At 46.1% G+C, this 23046-nt stretch overlaps 2 protein-coding genes across 2 annotated transcripts; both read right to left on the bottom strand.

Annotated features, from left to right (window-relative positions):
• Nucleotides 1-467: 467 nt before the first annotated feature.
• TIMMDC1 (translocase of inner mitochondrial membrane domain containing 1) lies at nt 468-8026 on the bottom strand. The gene is made up of 7 exons (XM_004176269.6): nt 7870-8026; nt 7608-7773; nt 6445-6533; nt 4366-4433; nt 3424-3502; nt 1691-1801; nt 468-1297 (listed from the first exon to the last, which is right to left on the bottom strand). The coding sequence occupies exons 1-7, from the start codon at nt 7962-7964 to the stop codon at nt 1198-1200; spliced, it is 708 nt and encodes a 235-aa protein (XP_004176317.3). The 5' UTR covers nt 7965-8026; the 3' UTR covers nt 468-1197.
• A 521-nt stretch (nt 8027-8547) lies between these two features.
• Nucleotides 8548-22808, bottom strand: POGLUT1 (protein O-glucosyltransferase 1). Its single transcript, XM_030263382.4, has 11 exons — nt 22653-22808; nt 22348-22438; nt 20362-20505; nt 19799-19934; nt 17069-17190; nt 15516-15575; nt 14429-14528; nt 13592-13650; nt 11633-11800; nt 11063-11119; nt 8548-10446 (listed from the first exon to the last, which is right to left on the bottom strand). The coding sequence occupies exons 1-11, from the start codon at nt 22729-22731 to the stop codon at nt 10290-10292; spliced, it is 1173 nt and encodes a 390-aa protein (XP_030119242.3). The 5' UTR covers nt 22732-22808; the 3' UTR covers nt 8548-10289.
• Nucleotides 22809-23046: the final 238 nt, after the last annotated feature.

The raw sequence follows: 23046 nt of genomic DNA, 5'->3' as shown, positions 1-23046 counted from the left end.
TGGAATACACTCTGTGGGATCGACTGTTCATATTTCAATCAACACTAATTATCTGGAAAAACATCCAACCAGAACAGATTCTTTTCTTATGAGAAGAACACCCAAAAATCCTGCCGGGATGTAATCCCTTTTAGTAGGAGAACGAAGAAAGGGAACAGGAATTCTGACCTCCTGCTTTGGGGGAACAGTGATGGGCCACCTCACCCTTCTGAGTACAGACCATCTTACAGTAACTCCAGCACCACCCACAGGTAACAGCTCTGACTGAACAGTTCATCTCTGAAACAAAATAATAGAACTGGCACTCTTGTGGCTCTTGCCTTTGTTACTGCCTGGGTACAGGAATGTCTGGTGGCATCTCAGAGCTCTTCTCAAGGAATACCACTCAGGGATGCTTCTCTAGTACCAACACTGTACGAGCATAAAGTACCAGCTGTACTGGCACAAAGAGCTTATGGACACAGTCACCACTGCTGGATGGCTTTATTGAGTGTCTTGAACTACATTTCCCCCAGAGGTCATCCCCTGATATCCAACTTGCAAATGGAATTACAGGCCTTCTTATTGTTAAAACCGTCCACAGCACCAAGGCTTCCACTGTCACCACCAGAAATAAGTCATGTTTTCTGTGGCACCCTCAGGCCTCTACTGAAGAACCCAAAACATGCCTTCTTCAGGGTATTTCTATGTAATTCCCAGCTCCTCCACCCTTCTTCCACACTGACTGCAAAATACCCCAAGTACTGTAGGAGCCAAGTAAGAAACCACCATCAGCAAGTTCCTCAGGCACTGTCTGAAGAGCAGCTTTCACCAGGGCATAATGAACTTTTGGATTCAGGGCACCTTTAGCACACAAACCATTGATAGGCTCCTTTACCTTGAGTATTTCTACATCACTGGTGGTTTGGACATTTTCAGCAGTGAAATGGGTTCTAGATGAGGCTCTGGAACCCTCACTTCTTCCCAAAGCTACATGACACTTCCTGGTCTGTAAAGTCTGCATTTCCATCTTCTCAGGTGGAACAGGTTTGGCCCTTCCAAGCTCTTTGTGCAGTGATATCCACCCCTGAACAATGTTTTCAGCAAAACACGTTTTCACTGCATTCACAGACAACTTCCATGATTCCTCAACTGAAGGCTTTTACAAGCTGGATCAAAATTCTACGTAACTTCTTACAACTGAAATCTGGGGAAGACTCAGTAGCTCTTCAATTCTCTTGCTCTCTCCATCTCTGGTCTTCCCTGGGCATTGCTTTCTGTTTGGCCTAAGATTTCAGTCATACTGAGCCTGGATTGCCTAAGGAGAGAAGAGAGAGTGAAAAGCAATTTTATGCCTGTATTCTCCTGACAGAGACATGAGTGCAGAATCCAAGCTCTTGAAAATTTCTTCTAGAACTAGTGAGTAAGTTTCAGTAATTCATATGACCAGTGTCATGGCCTTTTTTCCCACAAGCCTCCAGCTATCCTCCTTCTTTCCTCACTTTAATAGGGATGGAAAGAAGGCAGCAATGAAGGAAAGACTGGGAAGACGAAATCAGCATTTCTAAGACTGGTATGTGAAGAACACCAACAAGCAAGAGAAGAACTGAGGTTTAGAAAACCTTGTGTGTCATGGTTTCTCTAAATGTTTGAACCCTCAGGCCCAGACACCCTTCTAGTCCACGACTGAAGGGACAGAGCTGTTCCTCACCACTCTGCCAGCTTCTGCTCGTACAGCTCCCTGCGCTCACGGCTCCTCTTCTCCTGCAAGGTCTCACCAGCCAAGCCGTACATGGCCATGAGGAGGCCTCCTGCAGGAACCCTGAAGGAGGAAGCAGAGAAGTCACCAGTCACCCAGGGGACACACAACAGCAATAACTTACTGGCATCAGCAAAAGGAGCATGCAGGGGCCTAAAACTCACATCACACCACAGACTAAGGTACTCCTGTTCTCCTGTCACCCACCAACCACAGCCTTTCTTCAGCTGTGACCCACCAGAGCCCTGCTGATAGCATATTTTGAATTTACTCATTGACAGGCACACACAGGACAAAGGAGTGGAAGTATTTTTGGTTCCCAATGCAGATCCCATAGAACACCTAAACCATGTCTCAGACAGTGACACCCCTGCTCAGCTTCCATGCAGTTCTGGAAGTACTTGTGTTTTCACTGGTAAAGCTCCCTAGGCTGCTTCCTGGCATGCTCACAGCTGACACCATCCTGATGGTGCCAAGCAGCACAAATAAAGCTCATTCTCTTTTTCAGGTAGGATCCTCAGATTCACTTGTGAGGATATTTACAGGTCAGAATGTCGGAATCTGTGGGTATTGATGATTCTGAGATTGTAGAAAGTCTCTGTCTTTCTGCCCCGCTGCCAAAGAAGAAGCCATAATTCATCTGTGCTGGTTTCAAGGTTGTTTATTCTGTTTATCTCTAACATGTTCTGCTGCCCTGCTGCAGCTCTGTCCTGCAGGGCAGCGTGTGGGGCTCTGCCCTCAGTGGGATGGTACAAACATTAAATACCAGAAACTACGTGTACTATATTTACAATAATGTGCCAATATCTATCATCTATCAACAGTGTGTCCCCAGCCTAAACCAACAGAAAAATGCCAACACTACAGTGAAACATGGAGGGCATGAAGAAGGAGGAAAAGGACAAGACACACCCAATTTCCTCCATCTTGTCCCCTTTGAACCCCTAATCTAGAAATCTAAAATTTTACTTTTGCACCCGTGTCACACTTAATTATTACTCTTATCAAACACTCAAAGCTTGTAATTCATCCTGTAAGATTGAAAACTCCTCTCCATGGACAGAGATCACAGACAGTGTCTCTCAGGGCTCTGTCCAGGGGGGTTCCTGACCCCCTGCCAGGGTCCCAGACCTGCCAGGGCAGCCAGAGGGAAGCCCTGGATTCCCACATCAGAACATTGAGAAGAAATCCCAGTCCTGCTTGAAAAGTCAGATTTCTTCTGAGTTAGAGGTCATTGTCTAGAAGCACAGAGCCTCTGAGACAGAACCTTGGGATCCTCCATGCCCCAGGAACTTCAGGAGATTCATGACTGCAAGACACACATGAAGACACACACAGAGACATGTGTCACCTTACAGCCCAGCCATGCATCTACTCCATCCCTACTCCCTGTTTTCTAATGGCTGCTACTTCCCATTTGAGCTTTGGTGGAGCTTATGTTGTTCCCTCTAATAAGCAAACAGCAGCAAATAAGATGGTCTGCTGAAAGGACTGAGCTCTCACTACTGAGAGAGCAGCAAAACACAAAACAAGAAACATAGAAGAAAAGAAGAACAGTTTAAAGGTTGGGAGAAAAGTGATCACCATGAGGGATACAGAAAATCCCTCAAGGCAAGAGAAGAAGGGAAGCTCCTGTAGCCCCACCTGTGATTCCAGGCTTGGTGTGTGCAGCAGTCACAACTCACCCAAACGCCGTTCCAAACACAATGCCACCCACCAGGCCCTGCAGGCCCAAGTGCATCCTGAACAGGGCTCCTGTGAAGGCTAAAAGAAGAACAAACCCACTGAAACTAGAAACAGCCTCGCCACAGACATTCAAACCAACATAGGAAGTTGCTTTGTTGCATCTCTTCTCCATGAGCTGACAGCTGCTTTTAACAGAGCAGAAACCAAGTGCCATGGCCAGTGGGACAGACCTTCACCACACAGTCACCATGGTCTCTGCACTGAAACACTGCACAAAGCTCCTTCTGCTTCAGAAAAACTGCCAAAGTTTTTCCCATATCATAGATGTATCTATGAAAGTAAAACCAAGCTCTCTCTAGGCTGGAGCATGATCTCCCTCACCCTTTTTTTCTGTTCAACAACAGCTAATAATAGCAGCTGCCATGTAAGGCAGAAAGGATCAGTAAAAAGTGTATCCAGCTGTACAGGCAATAAAGCCTGTAAAACTTAACAAGCAGATCACTTACCCAAAGCCCTGTTGCCAAAAGTGGGCATGCAAAACTTAGCATAAAAAGGGCAGCCTATAAACAGTGTGCTGGATTGTTACCAAGAGTGGAAATAAAAAATGCTTTCCCTGTTAAATAGGTGCTTATGCGAACAAGTTATGCACCAAGTGTTGCCTTCACCCCACAGAAGCATTTTTCACCCAAAATACTCCAGCAAGTATCTTGAAGATGAACTAATAACCACAAAATTCCCCAATGGTTTCAGCAGTGCATCAGTATCTGTGTTACAAATAAAGGCACGCAGCAGGCAAACAACGGAGCAAAGTCAGTGGAACAAGCAGCAAAACCCAAGAGCACAGAAGCTGCTCAATCCCAAGGGATGTGGATACTTGCTTATGCTTTTCTGCTACAACCCTTGCTAACAAACAGAAGCACACAAGGTTACAGCACTCTTACCTCCTGCTGCAGCAAAATTACTGATGGTGGTTTTATCGCGGTATGCAGACAGGCCCGTGCTCACCACGCTGCAAAGGCAAGGCACAGAAGTCAGCAGTGCACATGGAAAAAGAGAGGTAGCAAAACACAGCCTGAAATAAAGCTGGATTTCATTAAGCCAGCTCTCAGGTTGCCTCTGACTGCCTGGTTGCCCATCTGTTCAGAGCACACCCACTCCAGCCATGACTTCTGTGACTTTACTGTGGGCAGCTGCACAGACACGGGCCAGGGAATATCAGAGTTCCTGAACTGGATCTGAGATACTCTTTCTTCTTTTTAATCAAAGATTTTTCTTTCCTATCATATAGAATCAAAGAATCAGAACAGTTTAGGTTGGACGTGATGTTAAAGATCATCCAGTTCCAAGCCCTCACTGCAGGCAGGGGCACGTTACACTGGAGCAGGTTGCTCAGAGCTCCATTCAGCCTGGCCTTGAATACCTCCAGGGATGGGGCATCCACAGCTTCTCTGAACTACCTGTTCTAGTGCCTAGGACCATGTAATACAGTCAAGGAGAAAAGAATTTGATCCATGAAAAAGTCCCATCACTCAGCCAGTCCTGATGTAGGAATTTACCCCAGAAGCTGATCCATGTGTCAGTAAGATCCTGCCCTGTGAACAGTCCCCAGTACAACAGCCTAAGTCACACTCATGACATCAGCAGGGTCACCTACTCTTGTGGCATCAGATTTCCCTCTGGGGTAGGTAAACCAACTCCTCCTAAACATCAGCTAAGCCTCAAAACAGTCTGTTCTCAGTTCAGCAGCCACATACTCCCCAGCCTCCTGCGTGACATTGACAAGCCAGCACCAATCATCCTCTCCTTCCCAACACAGATAAACCAAAACAATTTGGGTTTTAATTGTGAAACTTAAAGTTTTCACAACTGCAGGACGGAATTTGCAACTTGGGCTTTACAGAAACGATGCTGAGCAGCAAATAGCTTTGTTCAGAACCTTTTCCAGAGGGCTGGTGAGAAAGGGGCTGATCTGACTGCAGAGGAGACACCTGGTGGAAGACGACAAGGTTACATGACAAACCCAAAGAAATCCAGAAAACCCAAAGAAATCGAGAGCTCCAGGAGAGAAAGCACACAGCACACTAACTAAGCCTAAAAACAGATAGTAAACTAAAAGGAGCCACAGACATCAAGAGACAGTGAGGAAGAAATTCAGAAAGGAACAACAAAAAATTAGGGAGATAGAAATATAAAATAATGCCAGTCAATATTGTGGGATCTTAAAAGCAGAAGGAGAACTTAAACAGAACATATCTGCAGAGAGAGTCAATGCAGGTTTAAATTTACAAATTTAGTAATCTGAACAACAGGGAAGGAGATATTTCTAGTTTAAAAGGGTTTTGCTCAGAAGACGACACTTAGTTTGATGTTCTATTGCCAGAAATGCACTGCAACATCCAAGGAAGAAAATCAGGGAAGCAGAACACTCTCTGCATTGGCTTTGTGTGTGTAGAAAAAACCTGAAGGCCTGAACAGGTACATAGAAGCGGTAGATCTGATATTCAGCAACTGCTCAAGAACAAGACAATCCCCTGCAAGTGTCTGAGGACAAGAACAAAGAATTGTAACACCAGTGTATACAAAGTAGGAGTAGTGACAATTGTGAGTACCACCAGCGTATACAAACCAGGAGCAATGAGACATTGTAGAAAGGACAAAAATCAGTGTGGGTTAGAAAGCACTTCCAAAAACTGCCAACACACTTTAACACTCCCTCAGAGAAAAAGCACAAAAAGAGATGAAGGAAAAGCAGAAAGCAGCTGTCAAGAAAGAACAGTATGCAACTCAGTAACAGATGTACAAACAGGGCTTTTCCACATTTTGGATTTGTGTTGATTCATTAGAAGATGAGTATTCTGAGGCAATTCTAAAAGGTTAAACTCTCTTCATGCTCCTGCCTGATCAACCAGACTCAGGTCAAGGTAACAGCAGGAGCCTCAATCAATGGCCAGAGCTGTGGGCACTGCTGGCAGGGACAAGGACAAGGACAAGCACCAGCCCCACCATCAGGGAACACTCACTTGAACATGGTGGCGAAAGCCGTGACCCTCCAGCTCCAGCGCCAGCCGTAGCGGATGAAGCTGCGGAGACCAGCGCGGTGTGCAGATTGCTGAGGGGACAGAGGGGACATGTCACAGCTCACAGCCCCTCCTCCTGCCAGCACCCTGCAGGCCAGCCCAGGGGACCGATGTCTCCTGCCACTGGTACCCCAGCTTTGGAGGAAAAGCTGCTCCCAGCCACCAGCGGGAAAACCAAGAATCAATTCCAGTTTGGAATGTCAACTGGTCTTTCTAATCCTGCTGCTGAAACACATCTGGGTGGACTGGGAAGGCTCTCCAAGGACAGGACAGGACAGCAGCAGAGGAGAAAGCGAAAAACTAGAAACTACTTCATATAGTACGTAGTTTCTACAATAATAGTAAGTAAATAATAACCATCTGCATTAAATGTTAAGATACCATCTAGCTCTGCAGTTTAACACTGGCACTTAAAAGTTTGAAGAGATTTTTTAAAATAAGTGGTAAACAGAGGCTTCACAAAAATTAAAAATGTTGCACTGAATACCATGAAAGTAAATAAATTTTCTATTCCAGTGTTTGTGGTGTAGGTGCTTAGCCTGGGTCAGATATACCACAGTCACCAGAGTGAAGCCAGGCAGTGGTAATTTGCAGGTCACCACATCAGAGGCCAAATCTAATAGTAAGTAATACAAAATTTACATCAGGCAGATTGTTAAAAATATTTTCTTCCTCCTAATCCACGTAACCAACACTTTAATTGAATAACAAACACCTAGAAGTTCAAATACATCTACAAAATGTCACAAGTGTTCTTTGTTGTGCTGTTCTTCTGAAAGAATTTTAAATGGTCTAAAAATGACTCGCATTAATAAGACAAGAGTACAATCCCAGTTTGATACTGTGAAGTCTCCTGTCAGCAGACTAAAACGTAAAAGCAGGAAGCCTTTTCGAGACGTATTAATCAGAGAACGGTAAACTTTGGTACCAACATTCCCTGTAACGAAGGACGCTTTGCTGAAGCTAATTTGTAATTTGGCTGACGGGGAACGCTAATTAATTCCCGCAGCGGCTGTCCTGCACGCACTCACACACTCCCAGCAAACTTTCTGTGCCAGAGCCGGCACACGCGTCCCCCCAGCCCGAGGCCAGCCCCGGGCCCGTACCACGGCATCGGCGCGGTTCTGGAACATCTCGCCGTGGCTGCTCTCGATGAAGGCCTTGCGGGCGCTGACGAAGGCGGGCAGCCCCCCGTACAGCCAGCCCACCACGCCCGCCGTGAACGCCGCCTTGGCCATGTTCACCGTCTCCTCCGGGAACTGCTGCTGCTCGCTGCAAGGCAAGGGCGGCGATGGGCGCGGGGAGGGCACGGCGGGACCGCCACCACCCAGCCCCGCCCGCCCCGTCCCACCCCGTCCCGGAGCTCACTCTCGCCGCCACAGCTCGCGGAGCCGCTCCCAGCCCGTCTGCGGCAGCGGCGCGGGGCCGCCCGAGGCCGCCCGGGCACCGCGGAGCTCCGCCATGGCCGGGCCCGCGGCAGCGGCGGCGGCGGAGCGGCAGCGCCCCCTGCGGCCCGGCGGGGCACTGCAAGGAGGGCTCGGAACCGCTCGGGCCGGTTCGGAACGGCTCGGCTCTGCGTTAATTACTGATTAATGACTCCGAGTGTTTGCCCCTTTGTGCAGGGCCGGGTTTGTTCCCCCCAGCGAGAGAGCAGCTGAGTTCTGGGGGCTGCGATGCCCGGTTTGCATAGGAGAGAGGGGGAGCAGCCCCCGGGCTTTGAAGCCGGTAAGAGGCAAATCCTGGGCAGCGAGATGGTGCCTCTCATGGGGCTCACTGCCTTTCCTAAAACATCTCTGTTGTGAATTCCTCCTTTCACCAAAGCAGGGAATGTTCCCCACCAGGGGAGGTGCCTGGGCCTTCCCACCGAGCTTGAGCATATTTTAACCCATGGTTCTTGAATTCCCGGGATTCTTCCCCCCCTCCTGAAGAACCATCACTTTGGCCAAGGGCCACCTAAGCTGCAACAATCAAGTGTCATGGCAAGATCTGGGGCTCTGCAGACCTCTTATTATTCTTCTGATGAAGAAACATGCATCCAACAAAACCTCATTATTTTTTGTTTTATTCCAAAAAGCCCTTCATTACAAATGGTTTTAAAATATCATACAGAGATGTTCAGTTTCTTGGAGTGCTGTCTCTCGGTTGGCTAAAAATAGAAAACCAGAAAACCCTTTCCACTCTGGCACAACTTTCCTGGGAAACCAGGTTCTTTTAATGCCCCATTCTGTTTCCTTTGCTGGATGGAATAACCCCAGCACTGGTCCCAAAACCAACACACTGCCCCAGCAACCAGCACTTGATCAATAGGGCCAGCTGCTGTGTCCCTGTGCCAGGGCTGCAAGGCCTCTGTGAGGGCACACATTAAATGTTATTGTTCCATGCAATTTCCTTCTTCCCTGATACACACTGACTGCAGAGGGCCTGAGAGCTGTTGCTATCATCCTCTTCCATTATAATGTGCTGCTCTCTCAGCCTTGAGGCTGCTTTACCAACAAGGAGGCTCCCCTGGGAGGCTCCTGTGTCCCTCCTGGCACCCCACACTCTTCCTGTCTGGGTGCCAGAGAAGATGCTGCTGCCTCCCAGCCTCTCATCTTAGGGGGCACAGAGCATTTCAGGAATTGCAGTCCTTCTTAGCCAAGAGGCTGTGGTGGGCATAAACACAGCAAGCACAAGCAGCCTGTGAGCAACTCAAAATAGGTAATGTGAGCAGTACCGCTACTGTGTGACTGAAGACATTCCCTCAACCAGGCTGAAGGAGATGAAAAAAGAAGTGGCACAGCTGTGGGGAAGAAAAGCAAGTACTAAAGTGAGCAGATGTATTACCAGTCTCAAAAAAAACAAAACAAAACAAAACAAACCCCAGACAAACAAAAAAAAACCAAAAACAAAACAAAACAAAAAACCAAAACAACAAAACCTCAAAATAATCCTGGAAATATTACAGAAGGGGATCAGAGCAGACTCTGCACTTTTGGAAAAAGGAAGTGCTGAATCTACCTCTGTGAATACTTTCTCTGGGTTCCTAAGGATGGCATCCCAGGATGTCTGGCCAGGCAGCTGGTGAGAGACAATTAACAGGGGCTCACTTGTGCAGGGCTGTGCAGGCACCCAGCTCATCTGCTGGAGGATGAATCTGTCTCAGTTGCCAAGCACATCACTGATGATGGCCCCATCACCACCATATGCTGATCCCCTGTGAGGTAGGTAGGGTAACTCTGCAAGGATCAGTTATCCTCCAAGGGCATGTCAAAACCTTACCATCAACCTTTAAAACCCAACATAAAGAAACTCTAAGCTATCCAGAAAGTTATATACCCCCAAATCCCAGTACCTGCATCTGTCAGAGAACACCTAATACCCCAAGTGCTATCACCCAGTTGAGAAAACATTTGCCAAACAAAGGGACAAGTATTTACTAGCTGAGTGCAGCTCAGTCTGTGTCCTTTGCCATGACCTTTGTTAATAAGTCCAGTAAGGCTTCTCATCGACTGAATGGGATTTAGCATCATTTTGAGACAGGTAGTAACTAAGTCCTAAATGCTAACATCCCTCCTCTAGGCATAACTGACCATCCCATTAAATACCCTTAATCCAATATGTTGCTCAACATTCTTGTGGTGACAATATAACCAGGTCCCAGTGCCTGGAACAATGTCCAAGTCGGCCTACTGCTGTTCTCTGTAGTTCTACTGTGAAAGGTAAGTCTGAGAGAGCAAGAAATAAGTTAATACTGATCTTCAGATTTCCACAGTGATCAGTTTGAGCCAGAGAGAAAAACAGAGAAGTCTCTACAGTTCTGTTTTCAGCTGTCCAGAAGTGATCTCGCTGTAGCTCTTCCTCCTTTTCACTTTGTAAGTCAAGATTTGGGAATATTCAGACAGCAGATGCTCCCAGTAGCAAGAGATGTCCTCCATCTCCAAGTGCTCAGTGATGAACTGACGTCCCCTAGAGACACACAAGTCACAGTCAGGACTGTTTCCCAGTTCCTACAAGAGTCATTAGTTTTGGTTTGGATGTGTATCAACTTTCACATTTCCTTGTTTCAAATGAGAAACAACACACACTGCTCTGTACTGTCTGTTTTAATTTTACAATTTTCATTCATGCTCACAGCTCTGACGGCTGCAGTGCTTTTGCTATCCTCAGGACGGTATTTGCTATCTGGGATAATAAATATCAGATTTCACTTATCACATGCAGCTAGAGCAGCACTGATGCATGCTGCTTCAGAGCAGCCTGGATAGATAATGTTTACAGTGCAGACACAGCTCCCAGGAGCCAGCTTGTGTCATACTGAGACAAAAGCTCCCAACCTCTGCCAGCTTTCCATGGGGTTCCTGACATGGGTCACATGTGAACTGAGGAGCTAAGCACAGCATCCTGCTCCCTGCTTCCCTCTGCTTGCTGTCACTGCTCCAGCCCTCCTGCTGTTATTGCAGAAGATCAGTTATACTGCACCTTACTAATACTGTTGTCTTTGATGGGCAACCCCTTCAAAAGCAGTGTAAGACAATGTTTTGGAAGAAGACTGCCTAATAGCCAGGAAGGACATACTGCTTACCTCTCTGAAATTTCTTGTGCTATGGCATCGTTTTCCTTTGCAAACTGCAAGAGCTCCCTAAAATGAAGACACATACACAAAAAAAAAAAAAGCTATGAAACAACTGGCTCAGTGGAGAACATAATCCCTTAGCTAAATTGTTGGGGAGGGTGAGGTTAAGAGTCTACAAGTGAGTGAAAGAGCTGCTCACCTCAGCACAGAAGCAACTTCTCTGCTTGATAGTTTCACATCACTTCTGGACAACTTCCTGAAATCTGGGAGCTAATACATTTTTGGCCCACTGGTAAGTTCTTCTTCCCCCTTATCACTGCTGCCCACTTGCAAATTTAAGTGTCTAGTGCCTGCTGATTTCAGTGAGAGTGAGAGACTTACTCCAGTGAAACTGCACTCCCCAAGTAATATCAGCAAAGGATTCTCTGGGGGTAGTGATGACAAGACCATGACCTCCAAGAATCTTTGCCTGATGCCTCAGAGTGGAGGCACTTCATGGCCTAACACAAACCATCCCACCTTCCCAAAGGCATTCCCCATGGTATGCAGTGCTCCATGGAGTGGCCTCAGGCCCCACACCTGACGTCAGAGAGGTCTGACCGCACTGGGATGTAGTGGACCCAAGGCTTCAGCTGGGGGTAGAAGAACTCCAACCACTCCTCTCCGACATGGAAGACGAGTGAGCCGCACAGGAAAAGGTGCTTCAAGCGGAAACTGGCCGCCACTCCCCGGAAATTAAACAGGTACCTTTGAAAGGAGGAGCAAAGAGAGGGACCTGATCACACATCTTGTGTGAGGAAATGCACTAAGGTGTGCTGGTCTCCAAGTAGCAGTGAACCTTCCCTGACAGGTAGCAGCTGAGCAGCACACCAGTCATTAAAACAGAGGAAAGGCATTTATTTGAAGCTGCTCACAGGAAAAGTGAGCTGAAGTTAAGGGTGTGCTGGGTGAGTTTCTGCTGTCAAAACTCACTGAGAAATTCAAGGTGTGAGGCTTTACCTCTGATAAAGGCACTGCCTGTGACAAACCAACGAGGCCTTGTGGACAATTGCCAGCAAAGCATGGAAGATCACAATATGGATTCCGTGACCCTGTGGGGTCACCCAGAGGCTTTATCAACCACAAGGAAATTCTTTCCAATTCTCTCTTGCCTTGCAGTGAAGCTTTTCTGTTCATCATTGTGCTTTGCCACATCTATCTCAGGTTATTTTTTCCTCTGGGATTCTGCTTTAATCTGAATGTAATTGTTTTATATTAACTTGGGAATGCAACCATAGGAGGTTAAATGGGCCAGCACACAACAGATGGACTTTGCAGATAACGAAGAATCCAAAATTTTGTTTTCAGTATTTTCTGCCAAGTTAGAAAAGTGGGCTTGACTGTGGCAAGGGGGTATTTCTCTTAGCAAACTGTATCTCATAGGGATGTTTCTTTGCTTACTTGTTTTCTTGATCAAACCCACATTTCTTCTATTATATGGAAAGCTGTTTTTCCTACGGGTAAACCTCCCCAGAACATATACTGATCTTTGAAGTTAAACATTTTGAGCCGGGGGAAGAGAGTTCTTCCTTTAATGAAGCTATTTTGGGTGGAGCTTATATATTAGATATATTTAGGGCAAGATGGGAATTACAGCTAAACTTAGCACAGCAGTAAATAACAAGAAGTAAATCTGAAATTAGTTTGCATCCTTTGTACTACCTAGGATTTCAAGACAAGGACAAGGAGCACACTGTATTAGTAACTCAACAAATACATGTAGAGATGCAACAAGAATGATGGTCTGGAAGCAAGCAATTACCTTTGCCCAATTCCAGACACAGCTCCCACCATCCATGACCTCAGCCAAGCCAGCCTGCTGTAACAACTACACTGAAAGCAGCAGACAAAAGTTTGTCTGCTACCTCCCTGAGCTACAACAAAAGTGTGTGAGAAGGTCTCAGCCTACACCATATGATGGGCTGGGGAGCGTCAGAGTTGGGCGGTGTACGTGTAACAGAAGGGAGAAATCTGTGCTACAGTCTAGTGAAATACAAAGTGAGACAAGTCAATCACATTTGCACAAAAACACAGATTCAGCCAAATGACTGAGCTCTTATATCTGCAGATCCCGGCTGGCTGAATGACAACTAGCAGAAGAAAAAGCAAAACATCTTATACACAAGTGCATACACATTAAGAGTTTATACTGTACATGGAAACCTGTCAGTGTTACACCAAAAAAACCTCATTAAGTAGTTAAAGAATAAAAACCTTTGTAAATCAAAACCACATTCTCCTAAACAACATAAAAAGTATGAATTAATACTAGGTGTGCTCAATCAGATTTCAGGTTCTCTCTTTTACTACATACACCCAGTGGCAGCACTTGTCATGCTAAACTCACAAATTTTCAACTGTCTTATATCTGCTCACAAGCTTTCATATCTACATGAAGCTGGTTGTTGAATTAGACCTTAAAATAAAATGAGACCCTATACCATGCAAGGAAAGACTAACCCACAGCCCTTGAAAAGCTTTACTAATCAAAACTCTTACTTGTATTTGCAGTGATCAACCAGTGGAATTTCCTTTGCAGGAGGCTTTCCTAAGGTATCCTTAAAATAAAGAGAATTTAAAACCAAAACAAAACAGTAAGCTTCAAATAATGATTTAACTTGTTTTCCTTCTCAGTTAGAAACAAAGGTGATGTGTCAAAACCTTCATTCCCACTTCTGAGAAAACCTTCTCTGGTGGGCTGTTAGAAGGATTATAAAGAATTCCCAGCCCTTCAAACATGAAAAAAAGCTCAGTAAATTACACACTGCCTGTAAGTGAATGCCAGCACAAACACATTAAATGATAATGTTTTGTTGGCAGCTACAGAGTGGAAAACAGCTTGGGACAATGGACTGTGTGAAGCCAAGTGTAACTGGATTAGCCAAGACTGTCTGGAGAGAGCTGGACTGTAGACTAAGTAAGAAACGAAAAAGTTATCAGCAACAGTTATCACAAAGTTATCCACAATGAGATCAAGAAATAGAGAAAACAGAAAAAGGCTTGAAGACTGACAACACCAGAGAGGCAGCTCAGAGACAGAAGGGGAAGGGTTGGCCAATTTTGTTGTGGGAGAGGAGGAGATTGGCAGAGATTGCTTTTCTTATGTGTTCTCCTTTCCTTGAACAACAAGCATGGAAGAAGTGTTTGGCCTGCCAGGCTCTAGAGACTCCTTCCTTTCATCTGTTAGAGGTGCAGCCATCAAGGAACTACAAACCTCCCCCACTCTAAAGGATCACCCACAACTCTCCAACAAGATGTTTGTCTCCCATCAAAGCCATCTTGCAATGCCACCTTTCCTGGCCTTCACACTCAGAAGACAGACAAACACCCACACACCTTTTCAGATTTCCAAGCCTGGTTTTTAGTGTACTCAGCATCAACAAGTTCTGGGTTTTCTCGGGACAGCAGGATGAGGGGATCTCTCTCAGGGCTTGTTCTGAAAAAGAAATGCTATCACTAATTGCCAATCCCCATGACTCAACACAGCTAACAGACTACAGGACTTGAGGCACTGCTTCTTTCTGAGGCTGACCGCCCTGTGTGCCCCCAAAACATTATGAAGTGTGTACCACAGTGTATTTCTGCCCAAGGGTATATTAACAGAAGAGATGAGTTATGGGTACCAAAATTATTTGACTGACTACATATTTAACAGTATTATTTAAACAATTCCCAGGACAAATCCTCCTTCCTTTATCCTGAAGGGTGCCAAATGCTCTGACTCCCACCTTAGTCAGAGTGAGTTAAAAGATGCTCAGTATCTTCAGCAGTGATCCCTCTGACAGGACTTTAAAACACTGCTGATAAACAAGGTTATGGCATCCCTGAGAGACATTCCTCATCACCTGCTGAGCCTACCTGGTAAGCCACCAAATCCTTCCCTACTGGGGAAGGGGATGAAACAAAGTGTGAGGTTTAGCATTGTTTCAAACTGTCACTGGAGAGAGGCCAAAAAAATCTTCTCTTATCTCCCACCACTCAGGTAACTTAAGGCCAGAATACTTTTCATTCAGTGTGGAGCACTTGCACAGCAAATAAAGCATTCATATTGGCAGGATGCATGAACAGCAATAGTAAATCTTTAAATTTGTATCAAGCACCTGCAGTTCCCTTCAGAGAACAAAACAAGCGGGCTCCTGAGGTGACAGTTTTAGTCATTAAGAAATAATGTGGCAAATCTATCCTGACTTCTGTTTCCAGTATTAGGTGATTAAAATAAACTAGTTGCAAAGAGCAGTTCTTGTGGAGAATAGCTAATAGTGCAGTATTGTACAACATGTCTCACTTTCCTTACTTTTGGAAAATATACTCTGAGGTACACTTAATTAGGGTTTAGGTCTAGGAGACATGGAAATTTCTACATACAGAGAGCTGTCACAGCCCTTGTTGGTAGAATCTTCTGTTGCAGGAAAAAAATGCTCACCTGGATCCTCGGAAATATCCCTTAGAGATTTTTTTCTTCCATGGCCATTTTTCTGCAGATCTGAAAATATTTTTTATACATGGCAATAAATGATTTCATATAAGCATGAAACAACACTCTCATCAGCTTTCACAGCATGATGTCTTTTTCTATTCTTCATTTCTGATGGAAATCTCTTTCTTCATAATAGCATAACGACTCTCAGCCAGGTCCAATGAAACAGGTTTTCCAGTAAATATTGTGTTTAAGGCAACATAATACAGGCTACTTTCCAGAACACCTTTCAGGCAAAACAATGTATTATACACAACTCCCTACCAAATGTTGAAGGGTATTAAAAGTTTACCTAATCCACTTCTTGTGCTGTGGCTTTATTTTGCTGTAGTTCAATGAATATGGATAGTGAAGAAATGACTACAGAGTTTCTAATCAGTCATTTCCCACTACAAAACAAAAACTGCCAATCAAGAAACAAAAAACACACCTAGTGTTTTCCACTTAAAGCACAAGAGTTCATTGTTTTTATTAATCACTTTCATTTTAAACCAAATCAAGTCCTTCAAAATAGCTGTTAACCTGAGGTTTTTTTCTGTCAGTGCAGTCACCTGCCTCACCACTCCTCAGGGGAACTCTGCCATATTTTTCTACTGCACCTGGTGGAACATGCAGGTCCTTACCCTCAAGCTGATCTACCTGTGCAGGTCAAGCTTTGCTTCTCCTTATAGTGAAAACACAAGCTTTGCACCTACATTACACTACAAAATATTAACCTTTAGCTATGAGTAATCATGTGGATCTTCAGATTTTGAAGAGTGAAAGATTCACCCTTGCATTTGGATGTCAATTACATAGAAATGGATTTTGCTATTTTGTTTCTGTGTTCACCCACTGTTGCATACTTGGTTTGTCACTTTCCATGGGAAGAAGCCCCTTACTCTGCTAATAAATCAAAAGATCCTGCCAAAACGAAGACTCCCAGCCAGGTATGTCTTCTGTTTAGCCCAGTGGTGACTTTTGATTCCTAGGAAAGATTCCAGGTTTTTGTATTGCACAATGACACTGAAGTAAAAGCAGATCTAAAGAAGGCTTTCCTTTAGCCTTCCAATAGCTTATACAAACATCCTGGATCATCCCTGCAGTGAAAAAACCACAGCTCCTAGAGAAGTAGTGTAAAAGAAAGAAAAATATTTCTGTATGTCAGGGGAGATTTCTGCAGGCAAAAGATAACTGCTACTTTATTGACAAACCCACTCTCCCCAAACCTGATAGTAATCTGGCCCTGACAGCATGAAGGATGTGCACAGTTTGTCCTCTGCATTCCTTACTAAAGGGCTGCAAACAGGGGAGCTAATTATAACTTCCAGTGACATCATGCAAGGTTTCCATGGAGAATTCCCATACAGCAGTTAGGCTGTAGGTAGTTTATGTGAGGCAGCAGGACAGATCACAGGCCAACAGACTTATGGTCTTAGACATCAACAGTGGCCCAGTGCAAGATGGATTTTCGTCTTCCATGAGACCTCCCCCCACACATAACCGTTTCCAAAACATACCTTCTGAGGTCCTCTCTCATGAGGTCCCAGCGCCCTAAACCTGTTGGGTAAATTGGCCAAACAGCTGGTCCTCCTTCCCAAAATGTCCAGGCAGGATACATGATATCATTATATTCAGATGTCTTGAGAAAAAGGAGAGTAATGCAAGAATGAGAATAATATCTACTTTGGTTTACTGACTGACCCCACCAGTAAATGTTCCTTCTGGGAGCTCTGCTGGCTTTCTCCATTATGTGTCCAAAAGAGGCCAAAAGAGCTTTGGAGACACCATTTGCTGGGCTTACAGAATCACAGAATTATTAGAGTTGGAAGGGACCCTGGAGATCAGTCAGTCCAACCCCCCTGCCATGGCAGGGTCACCTGGAGCAGGTTACACAGAAACACGTCCAGGTGGGTTCAGAATGTCTCCAGACAGGGAGGCTCCACAACCTCCCTGGGCAGGGTTCACATGAAGACAGCTCGATGCTGAAATGCTTCAATGATTTTTAAAAGGCTTTGTCTTGCTGTGTGATGACACAGGACTTTTATGTAGAAAACAGCAAAAGAGATCCATGATGCAGTTGATTAGTAAATAGCAGAAGACCTGAGCTCAATTCACCTTTCTAAAGGCTTGTGCCTATGTGTAGCAAATGTGTAACAAATGTTTTCTTCTGATGATAAGTCAAGAGGCATTATTACCTCCTCAGAGATAGAGGCATTTAGAGACACTTTGACACTAAGGTTTCCAACACTTCAGTTCATTCCAGACTTCCCAGAGATCAATTAACAATTCACTGTAACAAATATCCAGGCCATGTAAGAATTCCAGTTCCTCGCTCCTGTTTGGTTGCTTAAGTCCCCATATATTATCAGAGGGAAGACCAGCACTTAAGACTAAACCCTTCCATGAAATCAGACTACAGGCAACTTCCTTGTCCTAGTAGTAAACTTCCTACATAAATATCCATCTATCTGTCACCTGGAGATACTGGAGAGTCCAAGGCCACAGAGGTAGTTAGGAAGTTAGTGCACATGACATATGAACAGGGGCTGAGGAATGGGTTTGTCCATGCACAGGAAGAAGGGGCTTGGGGGACTGTAAATGCCATCCCCTACTGCCTAAGGGGAGAGTTCAGGAGGAGGCACACTTTTCTGTAGTGCAGAGCCAGAATGAGTGGCAGCAGGCTTTGATCACAAGAGGAGAAATTCCAGTTAAATAGTGGGAAACGTGTTTTCATTCTAACAACAGGTCAAAGTCTGTGAATGCCCTGTCCCCAGGGATGCTCAGATCTGAACAGGATGCAGCCCAGAGCTGTTCCTACTCTGAGCAAAGGTGCTAGATTGGGTGACCATGTGTGGTCCCTTCCAACTTGAATGAGTGTGTGCTTCTCTACCTTCCCAGTCCAGCTACAACCAGGCACTGGTTAGAGACCATGGCAGATCCATGATCAACTTTCTGAGATGCAGAACAGGACAATACTTTAATCCCTTATACTTTCAGCTTTAGAAAGCACCTGGGATCAGCACCCTGAAGTCTTCCTGACAGTGGCTGCTGAAATGTGAGCTGTGCCTGGGTCACTGGGTTTCAGTTAAGATAGGGATGAGGTTACAGTTCATGTACTGGACAACAGTGAGTGCAGAGCTCAGTTTCTTGAAAGGCACTCAGGGACAGAATGACGAACACGGCTGCAAAGCTTAAACTCCTGCAACCTGCTTTGCAAAAACTTGGGTTCTGCTGACTAGAGTTAAGGTTGTTCAATGGTCAAGGGGCAAGACAGCTTGACTTTACTGCTGCATCCAGCAGCAAACATGGTTACTGCCTGTACTGAAAATCTAGAGAAAATTTTAGGATTGCTGTGGAGTAGGCAATAGTTATGGATCATATTATGGTTCAGATTGCATGAGCTGAAGATTTAGGTCCAGAGTAAGATGCTGCAAGTTAGCAGAAACAGAGCTGGGTTTCAACTAGCAAGACCAAAGAGTTCATTGCTTCTCCTTGCATCTTACTGTCCACCAGACTTCAGCCAAGAACAGGATTTGTCATGAAAGTGCAGGATTTGGGCATACACTAAGGCAAAGCAAGATTAACCAAAGCTTGAGGTATAAGAGCATTTTGCTGAAAAGGATGAGACACTATGCTACAGTCAGGTTTAACAGTGGAAGAGGTATGAAAACATGAAGGAGGGCTCTTGAGTCTGGGAATGGAGAAGCAAAGAATGATTGTCTCCATGCATGTGTGCACCTCTGTGTATGTGTGCACATTTGCAGGTGGAAAAGGAAATCCTGGAGAAAAGGGTCCACAGAAGGTGACAAGATTATAAAAACACCCATCTGTGGCACCACATAAAAAGGACTAAAATATTCACATTAAATGAGATTATGGTATGACCACTGACATGATCAAAAATCCTTAATTTTGCTGATAAACTACAGCTACGATTTTAACAGAGGTATTGTAGCAAATGGGAGGGATACTGGCACATATCCCACCCAGATGTGTACCATTCCACTGCAGCAGAGGTACACTTTTTGACCTGGAAGAGGAGCTAATGAGGGGAAAAGCTGATCTATCAAATTGATCTGCAACTCTGTCTGTCAGAAAATTGGAAGCGAAAGGAAACAAAGGGCAAGAAAGAGCAAGCAATTTTGCTGCACAGAAAATCTGCAGAGAACCATCCTCAAAAATACGTTCCCAAGATAAAGAAGGACATGCACATCTTGGAAATGCTCAGCTTTTAAAGGTGTGTGTACCTTGCTAAAGGAGAAGACTGGGATAATGGGTTTCATCCACTTGGGAACCTGGGGGTAGTCTCGCACATTGATCACCATTTCCATGTCAGGGAGGCGGTGGATGATCCCCAGAATGAAGTGCTCAACTCCACTGCATCTGTGGAGAAATGACACATGGCAAAAGAGCTGTAAGGAGGCAGATTCCTGCAGTCTCTTGCAGGCCTTCCTCTGCACAGAGGCAGAAGAGATGGCAAGCCTAAGCCATACCATGGTGCAAACTGGGAACTGCCTACAGCAGCCTCCAAGTCCCACTGCAGTACGGGCACCAATGAGGCAACACATCCTACTAAATCTGGCCTGATCTGAATTTCTCTGGGATTCTCCAACCCTTTGTGCACTGTAGTGCAACAGTGACACTTTCCTATTGATGCATATAAGCCTAATAGTTCATTTCCCGGGCTCCTGCTCTGATGAGGAATTCAGACCTCTGAAATATTGTTGTACTCAATAACTGCCAACTTGGCAGTGCTGGAAGTACTCTTCTGATCCAGCTAGGGAGAGCAGATCCTCTGCACAGCTCTTACCTTGCAGGGAACATGCAGTCCTGCTCACGATACAGTTTGTTTTTAATTATTTGGTAGTGGGTCCCGAGCTTCCGGCTCACCACATCTGACATTGTCTCCTTGGAAATGCCACCTCGAAAAGGAGCCAGGTCCTGCTTCCAGACACTGAAACAAAACCATCAGCCATTATTATGTACCACAGGGAGGATACTGTGCATTAAATACTGCAGTGTACAGAACAGACTTCTAGCTAAAAGAAGCTCCATAGCTAAAAGAAGCTCTTCTTCTAGCTAAAAGAGCTCTAGGAGCTCTGGTGTGAGAATTTAAGTAATTTGGAAGTTCCTCAGAGACTCATAGGTCCAAGCTTCACACTTTTACCTATGTGCTGTTTGCCTGAACACAAAGCCCAGCACAGGACAACTCTAGTCGCTCTCTCACAGAAGTACCTGACATACCCTGCCACGCTTTGGGTAAAACCCACCAGCTCACTTCACCCTTGTGCTCTGGCTCTCCAAAAATGATGGGGCACACCAAGACTAAATTCCTCACACAATGTCAAGCTATGTAGATATTAAAAATGTAGGTGACAGTCTAGTTGCATGAAATACCATCACCCAGGAACACTGGCTGAGTGAAAGCTGACACAGGAGAACAGGCCTATGCAGCACGTCCTGTGATTTCTGCACACCACCAGCGAGCTCCAGGAATACAGTATGGAAGCACAAACCTAATGAATATAAGAAAATACAGGAGGAGGATGCAACTTATATAAAATCAGCCTAAAAGTCCTGTGATCTAACTGCTTGAAGCATGTTAAACAGTGTCAGACTGTAACAGCCAAGGAAACATTCTCTGCTTTTAGGTAGACATTTCATCAATGTTTCAGTTTAAGGAAACACTGTCAGGGTGATCCCACTGTGTGAGTGGTCAAACACGGGTACAGGCTGCAGAGAGAGGATGTAGAGTTTCTTTGGCATATTAATGTTGAGCTATTCAAAACCTGACCAGTCACAGTCCCGGAAACCCTACTTGAGCAGAGAGGTTGAATTTGATGATATCAAGAGGCTGGACTTGATCATCTCAAGAGGTCTCCTCCAACCTCCAGAATTCTGCTATTTCCTAATTGGATGGAGAGCAGTAAAACTATGTCACAAATTGCCATTGTGCAGATAGTCTGACAACAACAGCATGAGCAGTGTGGTAGGGATGCAAACAGGATGAGCTTGAGGACATGAAGAGAATTGCAGTGCCATGGCACATTCACAGTCTAACTTCATGTTACTATTGCCTGTCATGATCTGCAGCAGATTTTTGGAGGTTGTAATCACCTGGGAAGGTGTCTGCCCCAAAGATGGGCAGGAGCTGGTAGGGTGTATGTTTACAGATTAGGATATGTCTTTAGGCTGTATCTGGATTGGAACTTAGGAAAGACTGGAAAGCTCAGCTAGAAGAGACTTTTCCTCAACAATATTTCAAAAGGAATGAATATCAAAAACTCCAAACAGAGTGTACAAACAGTAGCTCAATATGACTCATCTGATTTTAAAAGTCAATATAGCACTCAAACCCCAGAACGAGTGAGCACATCTTATACTTTTAAAGAGGAGGCTTGAAGTTGGGCATCTGTGTTTCTGCATCTGAAATCCTAATCCTAAAGGCAGAAGGATAGGGTAACTTCTAAATTCCTTTTCCTCCTTTAAATAAAAATGCTGATTAAACGTATCAACCCTCCCCAGCCCTACTGAGTGAGAGGGCAGAAGTGGGTTGTTAAGAGAAGTGTCACCAGCTACGTGTATGCTTTACTGTGTGGTCACACATGAAATGCCAACACACAGTGTGCCCACTTGCAGAGGGTAACAAGGTGTGCGGCCAGCGGCGGTCCCAGAGCTGCAGCTGTGACACCTTTGGGCCAAAATATTCCCTGGCTTATCCCACTCCATCAGGGCTGCCGAAAGCATCCCCTCCTATGTCCGGACACCTGCGCAGTCGAAAGGAAACTAGTCTCACCTTTGGTGGCAGCTGCAATTTTCCTTTACACACGGCTCATAGGCTTCCACAGCTCTCTTAATTTGGCCAGTTATCGTTTTCCACTTGGCATCTAAAACACACAGGGGGAGGAAAAGCCAAAGGTTCGCTCCATCCGCCAGCAGAACAAGCGGCGCGCTGGGGAGGCGGGGACGGGCAGCGGGTCGGGCGCATTCCGCCGCGGGGCGCTGCGGGAGCCGCCCGCCCGGCCCGCCGGTCCCGTCCGCGCCCCGGCCCCAGCCCCGGCCCCGGCCCCGTCCGTGCCCCGGCCCCGGCCCGCCGCTCACCTGCCGCCAGGGCGGGCTGCGGGCGGCACAGCGCGGCCGCCACAGCCCACAGCGCCAGCGCCGCCCGCCCCGCGGCCATGGCCGCCCGCCGCCCGGCCCAAGATGGCGGCGCGCCCGCCCCGCGCGGCCACGGGAGCTGTAGTTCCCGCCCGAGCGCTGAGGGGGCGGCCGGGCGGACATGGCCGCGCCGCGGTGGCGGAGTCTGAGGGGGCCGTGCTGCACCGGCAGCCGCTGCCCAGAGGAGCTCTGAGTGCAGCTGGGATAGCCCCTCCAAGCGCCCTCCGAGCTCCGCCCTCAGGAGTCCCGCCAGCCCCGCACGGCTCTGGGTGCCTGCCTGCCGGCCCTCGCTGCCTTCGGGCGTTTTGCGGGGAGAACTTCCCCCAAAGCGCCTGGA

Source organism: Taeniopygia guttata, chromosome 1 (genome assembly GCF_048771995.1).
Source record: "Taeniopygia guttata chromosome 1, bTaeGut7.mat, whole genome shotgun sequence".
Classification (NCBI taxonomy): domain Eukaryota; kingdom Metazoa; phylum Chordata; class Aves; order Passeriformes; family Estrildidae; genus Taeniopygia; species Taeniopygia guttata.
This window is presented reverse-complemented; position numbering and strand designations above follow the sequence as displayed.

Bases quoted from the DNA above. Each gene is read 5' to 3' on its own strand.
- TIMMDC1 (XM_004176269.6), bottom strand. From the start codon at position 7,964: ATGGCGGAGCTCCGCGGTGCCCGGGCGGCCTCGGGCGGCCCCGCGCCG. The intron at 6,534-7,607 runs GTACGGGCCCGG...CTGTCCCCTCAG, and splicing joins AGAACCGCGCCGATGCCGTG to CAATCTGCACACCGCGCTGG. The intron at 4,434-6,444 runs GTGAGTGTTCCC...TTGCCTTTGCAG, and splicing joins GCTTTCGCCACCATGTTCAA to CGTGGTGAGCACGGGCCTGT.
- POGLUT1 (XM_030263382.4), bottom strand. From the start codon at position 22,731: ATGGCCGCGGGGCGGGCGGCGCTGGCGCTGTGGGCTGTGGCGGCCGCG. The intron at 15,576-17,068 runs GTATGTTTTGGA...AAATATTTTCAG, and splicing joins ATGAGAGAGGACCTCAGAAG to ATCTGCAGAAAAATGGCCAT. The intron at 10,447-11,062 runs GTAAGCAGTATG...GTGTGTCTCTAG, and splicing joins GCACAAGAAATTTCAGAGAG to GGGACGTCAGTTCATCACTG.